This window comes from Ranitomeya variabilis, chromosome 5 (assembly GCF_051348905.1).
Source record: "Ranitomeya variabilis isolate aRanVar5 chromosome 5, aRanVar5.hap1, whole genome shotgun sequence".
NCBI classification, from domain to species: Eukaryota; Metazoa; Chordata; class Amphibia; order Anura; family Dendrobatidae; genus Ranitomeya; species Ranitomeya variabilis.
In genome coordinates this window covers 195,747,958-195,762,375 of record NC_135236.1, presented here as the reverse complement: position 1 = coordinate 195,762,375, position 14,418 = coordinate 195,747,958, and the positions used below count along the sequence as shown (strand labels likewise).

Genomic DNA, 14,418 nt, shown 5'->3' with positions numbered 1-14,418 from the left:
CAAATTTAGTCCCTGGCTTTGGCCCTGTTCTAGGCCGCATCCCCCGACTCCGCCCACGCTATGACACAATGTGGAAGCCCCACCCACCGTGGAAGTGCCTTAGATCTCAGGGGCCATCTTTCTTCCACCAGACTGCCTCAGCATGCACTCTATCTGCCATTGGGACGGAGGCAGCAAGTGTCATGCAGAGTCCACGCAGTCAGAGTAACGCAGGAGTGCTGCATTTTACAGATTGAATCCTTCCGTGATTCTCCTCCCTGCTCTAACCTCTTCGTTTCTTGGCAGTACCCCTTCTCAGCAGCCCCTAATATTATTGGGCCACATAGAAGGGTACATCATGTCCCAGCCTAAGGCATCAAAAAAGTCTAGCAAGACTATGGCTATATTCTTTACTTCATGCTCCTCCTGCCAATCTGCATTTCCTGAGGCTCAGAGTTCGCCTTTCTGCAATGCCTGTGACCCCAACTGTGCTCAGGATCCCTCCGCCGCCACTGAGCCCAGTGTGCCTAGTCCTCCTGAGTGGGCTTCGTCACTGTCTCAATCCATGGCTTCGTTGGCCAAAGCGATTGAATCCCTTTGTGATCCTTTGGGTGACCGGAGCATTTGCAGGACTGATGTAGATGGATCCTCCCCAAGCCGGGAGCAGTAGGAGCACTCTAGAAGTCGCCAGGCACCTAGAAAATGGATCCGTAGCATGTCTCCTGAGCAGCCACGTGCCTTGTCGCCTCACAGCTCTCTCTCTCTACAGAGTGCACTAGCGACCGCGAATCTGACTGCAAATCTGATGGTTCCTTAGATCCGGATTCCTCAGATTTTTAGAAGGCAGTGGATTCGTTGATTGAGGCTATCAACCAGGCTTTAAAGGTTGAGAAAGATTCTTGCTCTGCCCCGGATCAGACCATGTCCTTTAGGAGAACTAAATGCTCTCATAAAGCATTTGCTATTCACCCTGAATTTAGGGCCGTAGTTAATAGGCACAGAGAGCTCCCTGATAAACGCTTCGCAGGTCAAAGGCCTCTTGAAGCCAAGTATCCTTTTTTAGCTGATCTGAAAAAGGATTGGGCGGAATTTCTTGTGGTAGATCCCGCAGTTTCCCGCCTAGCATCCAAAACTCTCCTGTCCGTGCTGGATGGCTCATCCATCAAAGATCCCATGGACTGTCAGGTAGAAAGCTTGGCTCGTCCTTTTTTTGATGCCTCAGGTTCGGCTCTCTATCCATCCTTTGCCGTGGTATGGGTAGCTAAGGCTATGGTTTTCTGGTCAGAGACCTTAGCTAATTCACTTTGGAACAGTAACCCTCCTCCAGAGGTGGCGCACCTTGCCAACCAAATTTCCCAGGCAGGCGATTACCTGGTACATGCATCCTTGGATGCGGCCGGTTGTGCTGCTCAGTCAGCAGCCAATACCATCACTATCAGAAGGTCATTATGGCTCAGGAAGTGTAAGGCGGGCTCTGCATCAAAAAAGTCTCTCACCTCCCTTCCTTACCAAAGCGGTCGCTTATTTGGAGAAAAGCTGGATCAGATCATCTGTGATGCTATGGGAGGGAAGAGTAAATTCCTTCCCCAACAGAGACTTAGGCGTCCCTTTCAGAGACAGCAACAAATTCATTTCTGTTCCTTTCGTTCCTCTCCAAACTGGGCCACTGCCATTACTTCGTCCGGTTCAGGACGTTCTCGACGAGGAGATGAAGGAACTCAGGTCTCGTACAGACCTAACCAGCATTCGAATTCCCGACCCATACAGTCGAGGCCTAAAGGACCTAGGTCCCAGAGATTTTCCTCACGCTGACTATCAGCGCTATCCGGTCGACACCTGCAGGGTGGGCGGCCGCCTACTTCTCTTTCGTCAGGTCTGGCTTTCCGTCATCTCCGACAAGTGGGTCAGAAATCTGGTCTCATCCGGAGAAAAAATTGGCTTTGCTACGCGCCCCCCTTCACATTTCTTTCCCTTCTGTCCTCCCTCTTCAGAGGCAATGGCAAAGGCTTTCTCCCGAGCCTTAGGCACATTGTGTCACGATGGCGTCATTGTCCCAATCAACATCTCAGATGCTTACTTGCACATTCCAATTTTTCCCCCTCACCATAGATTCCTGCGCCACAGCATTCGCGACCAGCATTTTCAATTCACGGCCCTGCCCTTCGGCCTTGCTACTGCCCCCAGAGTGTTCACAGAAGTCACATCGGCCATCATGTCCATCCTGCACTCTTGGGGTGTGATCGTTCTGCCCTATCTGGACGACCTGTTGATCAAAGGTCCATCCTTCCACGACTGCACGGAGTCCGTTCGCACTACTTGTGATACCCTTTCTCCCCTGGGCTGGCTGATAAACTTAAGCAAATCATCTCTGGTCCCAGCCCAGCAGATTTCCTTTCTAGGAATGTCCCTGGACTCGTCTCGGAGATTGGTAATTCTCCCTCCAGACAAAGTCTTAGCCCTTCAACAAGGAGCCCGAGCGCTTCATCAGTCTTACCCTTACTCCATCCAGTTTGCAATGAGGGTACTAGGAAAGATGGTGGCCACAATGGAAGCGGTCCCCTTTGTGCAACTGCACCTTTGGTCCCTACAACATGCCCTTCTGGCAGCTTGAGACATAAACCCTGTCTCCCTCAACCGAAGGTGCCGCTTATCCCTGCAGGTCAGACAGACTCTCAGGTGGTGGACATTGAACTCTTCCCTCAACTGGGGGAAGTCTTTTCTACCCGCTCAGTGGCTAGTGATGACTACTGAAGCCAGTCTTTCAGGCTGGGGAGCAGTCTTCCATCACCACACTGCTCAGAGCTGCTGGTCAATTCAAGAATCAAAGCTACCAATCAAAGTTCTCGAGATCCATACTATTCGACTGGCCCTGCAAAACTTCCATCATCTTCTGGCGGGTCACCCCATCCGTATCCAATCATACAATGCCACCGCTGTGGCATACATCAATCATCAAGGGGGTGCCTGCAACAGTGCGGCCATGTCCGAGGTAACTCCCATCCTTCGATGGGCAGAGAACAACCACTCGGTGATCTCAGCGGTGCACGTTCCAGGAGTGGAAAACTGGACGGCGGACGTCAGGGTCTCACTTCGGTGGAGTGAGAGCTCCATTTGGAAGTCTTTAACCAGATCTGCCTTCGCTGGGGGATCCCAGATGTGGACCTCATGACGTCCAAGCTGATTTCCAAGGTACCCCAGTTTATAGCGAGGTCTTGAGATCCAAAAGCCATCAGTGTCAATGCTCTGGTTCTTTCATGGCGCCAATTCCGCCTTCTATACATTTATCTTCTACCATTACTCCCCAGGGTAATCAGGAAAATCAGGACGGAAGGAGCACCAGTGATCCTGGTCGCTCCCAATTGGCCTTGCCACGCGTGGTTCACAGAGTTGGTACGCCTCGTCGGCAACATACCCTGAAGACTGCCAGTTCAGCCAGATCTGCTTTCCCAGGGCCCCATCTACCACCAGAGCTCAGGGACCCTGTTTTTAACAGCGTGGCCGTTGAATCCTGGGTCTTAACCCAGGCAGGGTTTTCTCAACAGGTCATTTCCACCATGGTCAGTGCCTGTAAACCCTCATCTATCATCGTACCAGGAAGACATTTTTTGCTTGGTGCAAGGATTGTGGTCTTTCTCCTCTCGTTTTCTCAGTTCCCACACCATTTTAGAGTTCCTACAGGCCGGCCGGATGCCAGTCTTGCACTCAGCTCTTTCTAGGGCCAAATCTCCACTCTATTGGTCTTATTTCAGAGACGCATCGCGTCAAGACTTCAGGTTAAGACTTTTCTTCAGGGGGTGTCAGATGTCGCTCCTCCCTATCGCATGCCTTTAGAGCCTTGGGACCTCATCTTGGTGCTAAGTGCCCTTCAGGAACCTCCCTTTGAACCGCTTCAGGACATTTCGCTGATCTTTCTGTCCAGGAAGGTTGCCTTCCTTGTGGTGATCACATCGATCAGAAGGGTCTTGGAATTAGCAGCCTTATCCTGCCAGGTACCTTTCCTTATTTTCCATCAGGACAATGTCCTCAGGCCGTCATCATCCTTTTTGCCAAATGTTGTTTCGTCCTTCCATCTTAATGAGGACATTGTTCTTCCTTCTTTTTGTCCGGCCCCTATTCACAAAGTTGAAAGAGCTCTCCACACTCTGGACTTAGTCAGAGCTCTGCAAAGGTACGTCTCATAGGACGACATCCTTCAGAAGAACAGATGTTCTGTTCGTTCTCCCGGAAGGTCACAAGAAGGGTCATGCCGCTTCTAAGGCCACAATAGCCTGGTGGATTCGTTCCACCATTCAGGAGTCATACCAAGTCAGAAGTCAGCCCATCCCAACGGGGATCAGAGCACACTCCACTCGAGCGGTGGGGGCTTCTTGGGCCATTCGGCATCAGGTGATGGCGAAGCAGGTCTGTAAAGCTGCGACTTGGTCCAGTTTGCATACCTTTGCAAAGCACTATAACATTCACTCTCAGGCTTCAGCGGATGCAAATCTGGGCAGAAGAATTCTGCAGGCAGTGGTGGCGCACATTTAGGCAGTTGTTGCATGAAGCCTAATTCTTTGTATTGTTTTTTCACCCAGGGACTGCTTTGGGACTCCTCATAGTCTGTGTCCCCCAAAGAGGTGAAGGAGAAACAGGGATTTTTGTGTACTCACCGTAAAATCCTTTTCTCCAAGCCACTCATTGAGGGACACAGCACCCACCCCGTTAGCCTATCGGCTTATATGGCTTTTGCCTGTTCTTTTAAGTTGACATGTTGTACTCTTCTATGTTGTTACTATTTGTTCCTACTGCTTTTTGCACCAAACTGGTTCTCTGGGAGCCAGCACGAGGGTGTATACTGCAGAGGAGGAGCTAACATTTTTGTGTTAACTTAGTGTCAGCCTCCTAGTGGCAAGCCGCATACAACTCATGGTCTGTGTCCCCCAATGAGTGGCTCGGAGAAAAGGATTTTACAGTGAGTACACAAAAATCCCTGTTTTTCAATCAAGATGGGGTGCAGAGTGTACATTAATGTGAAAAAATGAACTTTTTGAATTTAACAAATGGGTGCAATGAAGCAAAGAGTGAAAAATGTATAGGGGTCTGAATACTTTCTGTACCCACTGTAAATTCCCAAAGGAGTATAGATTCCAAAATGGAGTAACTTGAGGGGGATTCTGCACTCCTAGCAAATAGGGGCTTTGTATATGGAGTACTCAAACTGTTCTATAAACTCTGTGCTTCAGGAGGCAAATAGCACTCCGTTCCCCCTGAGTCTATCCGTATGGCTAAGTAATACTGTAAAGCCACATATGGGGTATTGCCATATTCAGTAGAAATTGTGGGACAAATTATGGTGCCATTTTATACTCTTCTTGTGTGAAAATTTAAAATCTGGGGTTAAAACAAAATTTTGGTGGTAAAAATGTAGTTATTTTTTTTTCACTGCCCAATGGTATAAAATTCTGAGCTTTGCACTGTGCCTGAAAAATATTTCCAGATTACATGTAGGATATTGGCGCACTCAGGAAAAAATGGACATCAGTTTGTTGTAAAGTAAATCCTATTATCCCTTAGAAAAATTAAAAACTTGGTGCTAAAACAATGTTTTATTGGTAAAAATGTAATGTATTCATTCTTCAACGCTCAATGGTGTAAAATTCTGTGAGGCACATGTGGTGTCAATATGATCACTGCACCCCTAAATGAATTCATTGGGGAGTGTAGTTTGTAAAATAAATGAGTTCGCATATAGGAGGTTTCTGTTGTTCTGGCACCTAAGGGGCTCTGCCAATGTGACATGGCACCCTCAAACCATTCCAGCAAAACCTGAGCTCCAATATGGCACCTCTTCCCTTCTGAGCTTTGCATTGTGCCTCAAAAGTAGTATTCCTCCTCATATTGGGTATTCTCGTACTCAAGAGAAATTGAAGAACAAATTTTATGGTGCAATTTCTCCTGTTAACCTTATGAAAATGTATTACTTTGGGCTAAAAACAATTTTGTGGGGAAAATGTGATTTTATTATTTTCACGGCTCAACGTTATAAACTTCTGTGCTCACCACAGCTTCATTCCTGGATTCATTTTTTCTTTTACAGCTCATGAAAGATCATGTGCTTTCTTCCCTTCCTACATCATGAATGGGCAGAAGGGCTGTGGAGTCTGTCTGAGTCGATGTCCATTTTTGTGGAGTCGAAGTTGGAGTCTGTATAAAATGGACCGACTCCAACTCCTAAAGTATATAATAAATTGGGTACAATAGTTCAGTATGTTCTGTAAATTGTTTCACAGGAATTGGGAAAGTTATGAAATGTCCTAGAAATGTCTGTTCTGTTCCTGATGTAAGGATCTAGTCTTTTAGTTGAGATGAATCTGTGCTGCACTTTATGTACATGCTCACTAATGACCAGTGCTGTGGAATCGGGAGCCAGGGAAATTGAGGAGTCGGAGGTTTGGCTTACCGACTCCACAGCCTTGATGGGAAGCCCTCTCTAATTAGCTCAAATAATTTCCCCTTTATCCTCAATGATCTGCTGTTAACTTCCTCCTCTCCCTCCCTGGTCCTCCACCATTGACAACAGGGGGGAAGAGCAGGGAGCCTTCACAGCTAGAAGTATTGTTTTGATAAATTTGTGTGATTCTGCAAACTAACTAGTTATGTAAAAGACTTGCACTGCAACAGCAAAATGGTAGGAATTTTAAATGACCAAGCAAACAAACAACAAATCAGTGGGATGGGGTATGTAGGAGCTAATTGCTGAGTGTGGAGGAAACAACCATCACCTGGCATATATACATTGTAAACGATTAGGTACATCATTGTATTGTTTGCCCAGGGTTAGACTACATTATCTGTACTATAATATTATATTTGTTTTCTTTCCACAGGCAAAGTTGATAGAGTTTGGCCCTCTTAGAGCAACGGATGTAAAACTTCCTCATGGAGCTGTTTTTGTGATTGCTAACAGTTGTGTTGAAATGAACAAAGCAGCAACTGCTCACTTTAACATAAGAGTTGTGGAGTGTCGACTTGCCACCAAGGTATAGTATCTGCCATTCACCACTTTGAACATTATTGAAAATATTTGTCAGAATAAGCAGTGGGTACAGAACCATTAAATTCTTTAGTATAAACTAAGAGCTATAATGTATCTTGTGCAGTCTAAACCTGATATTTCACTGCTGAGAATACCTTACCACTTCACATCACACAATCCTCAGCATCTACAGTAAAATTTTATGTACAAAAAAACTCTGTTGAAGAAAATTCAACTTTAATATGGAAGTATCAGGAACACCGTGACTGATGGTACTCCAGTCATTTCAAGTGTCCTGCTGGGTGCAAGACAAGTGGGGCTCACTGCTCATAGAGGGATTGCCGCGTCGGGGCATGACCATCGGCGTGCAGGACCTGCACCACGTGACCGCAGAGGGAGGGACTGGGTCGGAGCCAGCCACCACACTCCCGAAAGAGGTAGCGTAGAGCGGAGGGGACTGGCAGGACAGAAGAGAAGTTAGGAGAGCCGAGGTCAATTCTGGAAGGACAGCGAGGTACAAGCGTTAGATACAGAAGAGAGGTCAGGTATAAGCCAAGTGTCAGAAACCATGGAGGGCGACAGAGGTACCAGGGGGACAGGCAAAACGGGCAGTCAAAACAGAGTAGGGGTTAGAAGCCGGGCAAACAAGCAGAGAGTACCGAATCAACAGACAAATGCTAAACAGGGAGACAGACCGGGTCAGAAACAGGAAATCATACGAAAAGCATGCACAAGGCACAAGCACACAGGGGTCAATTAACTCAGCCAAGGGCAGAAGTATAACTGACAAGGAACGGAGCCAAACAGAGGCTATTTAAAGCCCTCCCATAGCCAGAGAGAGGCCAACAGCATTAACACCTGACGCACTAGCCAACAACTCTCATACAAACCATGACAGGAAGCACTCAATTCCACTTTTGTTTTCCCCCCTTTTTTTTAAAGAGTTTTTCTCATGTTTTTTTAAGTTCTGTAGACATGGAGACATTATAAAACTAAGCAAGTTTGCCATTAAGTTGTTTTTGTACATTGCACAATTGCAGAAAATCTGCAACATGAAAAACTCATCAAAGGTTCATCGTGGGCACGTAGCCTTACTCAGCACAAACTTGGCATTAATTTATTAACAAAGTTATTCCAAATTGTGCTGCAATTTTGGTGCAAAGCTGATTCACAACATTGTGATTTATGCCAAACCCTTGTTGAGCATATTGAAAAATGTTTGTAAAATACACAATGATGACACGAACAAGCTAATTGCAGCAGAATTCTGGCATCATTTGTGCAAAAAGAAAAACGGTCTTTCATCTCTTGCACCAAAGTTTTTATGTGTTTTAGATAATTTCTACGTATTGGTTAACAAAGAGCATGTCCTTTCTGCAGACAGTTATCGCTTATCACGCCAAGCCATAAAAAAGTGGTGTAAACTTAGACAAGACAGTCTTAAAATACGCCAGATTTATCAAGCACCATGACTGTGATAAACTAGCACATTTTTAGACACTCTAGTCTACATTTGCTATTTCTAAGAATTAGACAGTATTGATATAGCTGTCTAAATAAATGGTGTGCATGCTGTCTAAATAAATGGTGTGCAAAGCATGAAAGACAGTTTTTTGACACAAAGTAAGCCAGATTTCCAGCTTAGGCAGTTTAGTAAATCATTCCTTATACCTTCTAAATATAGGACAGTCTAAGGGTATGTTCACATGTCCGATTATTCGAGGCAGGCACCAAAACGTAGTCGATCTGCTTTTCTTTTCCCAGGAAATTTAATTTGCGTAGAAGAAATGGGGACCACAGAATACAATAAACCTGATATGTTAAAAATAAAAATACCTTATACTCACTTTGCTGCTCACCTCACAGGCCCCTCTGCTCTTCACCACCACCTGTCTAGTCCTTGACACGATTGGCCAAGCTGAAATCCTGATACTCATCATGTCAGGCCAGATCTTTCGTAAGGGTTCTGTGTAGGCCGTAAGGGTTCTGTGTAGGCATCGGCAAAGTCCAAACGTCCGAATCCCTTTTTATCAGAGCTTTAGACATAAGCCCAGATTGAGCCACTGGCGAGTGGATAAAATGTCACGTTAAGTGCTTAGCTCATTTTAATAAATATGGCGCAATTTACTCCACTGATCTTTTTTTTTACTCCACTGATGTTTTCTGGAACAGCTTAGCTCACTTTGATCTCAATACTGTTTTGGACATAGTAAATATAATTTGTATTGTTTAAACGAGGTTTGCTGTTTTTATGGTGACAGGAAACCAAAATGTATGCAGCATACACATATGCCATGCAATGTTTCCAAGAAATGCCACAAGCAGGTAATTGGACTGTGTAAACACGTTCCGATATATTTTGAAGATAATTGAAGGTAAATTATGCCTTTTATATATTTAGTCATGCAGTAATATTTATCCACGGGTTAAGAGAGAGATTTACGTGGTGTTGAAGCTTTTACTTATTCTTTTATTTGTATCTTTTTTTCTGCCAAAAAAACACATTGCTGCTTGCCTCAAGGAATCAGCTGAGCAAGGAACTAATCACTGTACTGTATTGTTGTGCCTTTATTCCTCAGCGCACAAACATCCCATTTAGTACCCTATCTTTCATTGAGACCATCATCGTTTGTTCACAGCTCATTACAAGAATATACCATTACATATAGGGTTTATATTTGGCTAAAAATGAAAAATCAAAATAAAAGGGCCTCAAGTTTTTTCTTCTACATGCTATATTGTATATACCGTATGTAGAATTGTCTAAATACCGTATGTAGAATTGTTTTGTAATATGCTCTATTGTCTGTTAGGTAGATGCACTATTTGTCATTGAATGTATTATTCTGAATTCTTTAGACATTTGTAAAATCTCCCTTAGCCAATTAATGACTGTCATTTGAAGAAGCGCTCCCATCAAAGTTTTTATCCTCTTAATATAGTACAGTCATTCTTTTAAGCGTTATGCAGAAACAGGAAATCTCTCTTTCCTGCTTGAGTCAGCATTAGAACTACAATGCTACATCACAAGGAAGAGAGAGAAAAGCAAGTGTGGTGGGAGCAGCTGGGCCTGCAGTTAAACAGGACATTGGGCAAGGCTACTAAGGACTAGTCTGTGACGTAAGACTGTAGTTCTACTGATGACTCATGCCGGGAAGATAGTATTCCTGTTTCTACATCCAGCTTAGAATGATTCAGCTAGTCTGTTTTTAATCACGTGATGTCATAGGCCTAATAAAAAACAGAAGAATTAATTGGGTAGATGAGCAATCTGTATGTACACAGTGCTGTATAATACGATGGCAGCAATATATTAGGAGGATAACAATTTTGAAATTTTAATGGGAGTGCTTATTTAAGAGATGCTTTTGATGTACTGCATTTTTAAAGCAGCATTTCAGAAGGTGATTGCAGACCTATACTTTTAAGAACCCTGAATGCCTTGGCTGTGTCTAGCCTTGGGTATCATACAGAGATCAATAAAGTTGGTCTACAATCGTTTAAATGGGAACTGTACTTTTAACAATCTTTGCATAAATCAGTAGTACAAGTGAATATAGGAAACTTACTTTAAAGGGAGTCACCCCCCAAAATGAAGATCAAAATACATTTATATAGGAGACGTGTGTGAATACAACTTTTCTTTCATATACAAATGAGGAAGCTACACTGTTGATGGAAGAGTAATGAGCAGCAGAGGCAGGCAGGAGCCAGGGAATTTGCGCTGACACCCACATTGTGTGTGCTCTGACACTGGGAGTGCCACGGGAAAGCAAGCGCTGTCAATCATGATGAGGGACAGTGCTCAGAATGCAAATTGGCCATGCCAAGAATGCACCAGATCTCCCTTTTTTGCATAAGAAATAAAATTGGTTTTCTTAGCCACTAAAATTCTCTAATGTTACATAGTTACATAGTTATTAAGGTTGAAGGAAGACTTTAAGTCCATCTAGTTCAACCCATAGCCTAACCTAACATGCCCTAACATGTTGATCCAGAGGAAGGCAATAAAAACCCATGTGGCAAAGAGTAAGCTCCACCTTGGGGAAAAAAATTCCTTCCCGACTCCCCATACGGCAATCAGTCTAGTTCTCTGGATCAACGCCCTATTCAGGAATCTAGTGTATATACCCTGTAACATTATACTTTTCCAGAAAGGTATCCAGTCCCCTCTTAAATTTAAGTAACGAATCACTCATTACAACATCATACGGCAGAGAGTTCCATAGTCTCACTGCTCTTACAGTAAAGAATCCACGTCTGTTATTATGCTTAAACCTTCTTTCCTCCAGACGTAGAGGATGCCCCCTTGTCCCTGTCTCAGGTCTATGATTAAAAAGATCATCAGAAAGGTCTTTGTACTGTCCCCTCATATATTTATACATTAAAATAAGATCACACCTTAGTCTTCGTTTTTCCAAACTAAATAGCCCCAAGTGTAATAATCTATCTTGGTATTGCATACCCCCCAGTCCTCTAATAACCTTGGTCTCTCTTCTCTGCACCCGCTCTAGTTCAGCTATGTCTTTCTTATACACCGGAGACCAGAACTGTGCACAGTATTCTAAGTGTGGTCGAACTAGTGACTTGTATAGAGGTAAAATTATGTTCTCCTCGTGAGCATCTATGCCTCTTTTAATGCATCCCATTATTTTATTTGCCTTTGTAGCAGCTGCCTGACACTGGTCACTGAATATGAGTTTGTCATCCACCCATACACCCAGGTCTTTTTCATTGACGGTTTTGCCCAGAGTTTTAGAATTAAGCACATAGTTATACATCTTATTACTTCTACCCAAGTGCATGACCTTACATTTATCCCCATTAAAGCTAATTTGCCATTTATCAGCCCAAGCTTCTAGTTTACATAAATCATCCTGTAATATAAAATTGTCCTCTCCTGTATTGATTACCCTGCAGAGTTTAGTGTCATCTGCAAATATTGAAATTCTACTCTGAATGTCCCCTACAAGGTCATTAATAAATATGTTAAAAAGAAGAGGGCCCAATACTGACCCCTGTGGTACCCCACTGCTAACCGCGACCCAGTCCGAGTGTGCTCCATTAATAACCACCCTTTGTTTCCTATCCCTGAGCCAGCTCTTAACCCACTTACACATATTTTCCCCTATCCCCATTATTCTCATTTTATGTATCAACCTTTTGTGTGGCACCGTATCAAAAGCTTTTGAAAAGTCCATATACACTACATCTACTGGGTTCCCTTGGTCCAGTCTGGAACTTACCTCTTCATAGAAGCTGATCAAATTAGTCTGACATGAACGGTCCCTAGTAAACCTATGCTGATACTGGGTCATGAGGTTATTCCTCTTCAGATACTCCAGTATAGCATCCCTTAGAATGCCCTCCAGGATTTTACCCACAGTAGAGGTTAAGCTTACTGGCCTATAATTACCGAGTTCAGTTTTTGTCCCCTTTTTGAATATTGGCACCACATTTGCTATACGCCAGTCCTGTGGTACAGATCCTGTTATTATGGACCCTTTAACCCCTTCGCGACATGCGCCGTACTAGTACTGCGCTGCCGGCACTGCATTAGTGCCAGCCGCAGTACTAGTACGGCGCCCCGATCACCGCGGTCTCGCGCTGTGCGCCGCGGTGATCGGGTGCGGGTGTCAGCTGTATATGACAGCTGACACCCCGCAGCAATGCCCACGATCGGCGCTGTTGCCGATCGCGGGCATTTAACCCCTCTGATGCCGCTGTCAATAGTGACAGCGGCATAGAGGGGGATCGCACAGGGACGGGGGCTCCCTGCGCTCTTCCACCGGAGCAGCGTGATGAGATCGCGCTGCTCCGGTGACCTGGAAGGAGTCCCCGGATCCAAAATGGCCGCGGGACTCCTTCCGGGTCATGAGATGACCCTGCTTGCCGGCGTCTGCTGAGAATTCCTCATAGCAGGCGCCGGCAAGCCTCTGCAATGTGCCTGTCACATCGGTGATCTGACAGAGTGCTGTGCACACCGATCTGTGATGTCCCCCCTGGGACAAAGTAAAAAAGTAAAAAAAAAATTTTTCCACATGTGTAAAAAAAAAAAATAAAAAAAAAATTCCTAAATAAAGAAAAAAAATAAAAAATATTCCCATAAATACATTTCTTTATCTAAATAAAAAAAAATCACACAATAAAAGTACACATATTTAGTATTGCCGCGTCCGTAACGACCCCACCTATAAAACTATATCACTAGTTAACCCCTTCAGTGAACACCGTAAAAAAAAACAAAAAAAAAAACGAGGCAAAAAACAACGCTTTATTCTCATACCGCCAAACAAAAAGTGGAATAACACGCGATCAAAAAGACGGATATAAATAACCATGGTACCGCTGAAAACGTCATCTTGTCCCGCAAAAAAAAAGCCACCATACAGCATCATCAGCAGAAAAATAAAAAAGTTATAGTCCTCAGAATAAAGCGATGCAAAAACAATTATTTTTTTTATATAAAATAGGTTTTTATTGTGTAAAAGCGCCAAAACATAAAAAAATTACATAAATGAGGTATCGCTGTAATCTTACTGACCCGAAGAATAAAACTGCTTTATCCTTTTTACCAAACGCGGAACGGTATAAACGCCCCCCCCTAAAAGAATTTCAGGAATTGCTGGTTTTTGTTCATTCCGCCTCCCAAAAATCGGAATAAAAAGCGATCAAAAAAGGTCATGTACCTGAAAATGGTACCAATAAAAACGTCAACTCGTCCTTCAAAAAACAAGATCTCACATGACTCTGTAGACCAAAATATGGAAAAATTATAGCTCTCAAAATGTGGTGATGCAAAAACTATTTTTTGCAATAAAAAGCGTCTTTTAGTGTGTGATGGCTGCCAACCATAAAAATCCGCCCAAAAAACGCTATAAAAGTAAATCAAATCCCCCTTCATCACCCCCTTAGTTAGGGAAAAATAATAAAATTTAAAAAAATATATTTATTTCCATTTTCCCGTTAGGCTACTTTCACACTACTTTCACACTCGGCCCGACGTACCGACGCATGCTGTGCAAGCGCCGCACAACGGGGGCAGCGGATGCTGTTTTTCCACGCATCCGCTGCCCCATTGTGAGGTGCGGAGAGATGGGAGCGGAGTTCCAGCCGCGCATGCGCGGTCGGAAATGGTGGACCGTCGGCACAAAAAAAGTTACATGTAACGTTTTTTGCTGCCGGCGGTCCGCCACAACACGACGCAACCGTCGCACGACGCTTGCGACGTGTGTCAATACGTCGCTAATGTTAGTCTATGGGGAAAAAACGCATCCTGCAGATGACTTTGCAGGATGCGTTTTTTCGCCAAAACGACGCATTGCGACATATGCAAAAAAACGCTAGTGTGAAAGTAGCGCTAGGATTAGGACTAGGGTTAGGGCTAGGGTTAGGGTTGGGGTTAGGGCTAGGGTTAGGGCTGG

At 44.2% G+C, this 14,418-nt stretch overlaps 1 protein-coding gene across 1 annotated transcript in view; it reads left to right on the top strand.

Moving 5' to 3' along the window:
• GALK2 (galactokinase 2) overlaps nt 1-14,418 on the top strand; it is a 477,779-nt gene that overhangs the window by 298,328 nt on the left and 165,033 nt on the right. The window contains exon 7 of the mRNA XM_077263708.1: nt 6,846-6,998. Coding sequence (XP_077119823.1) covers nt 6,846-6,998 — 153 coding nt within the window. The remainder of the gene's footprint in view (nt 1-6,845; nt 6,999-14,418) is intronic.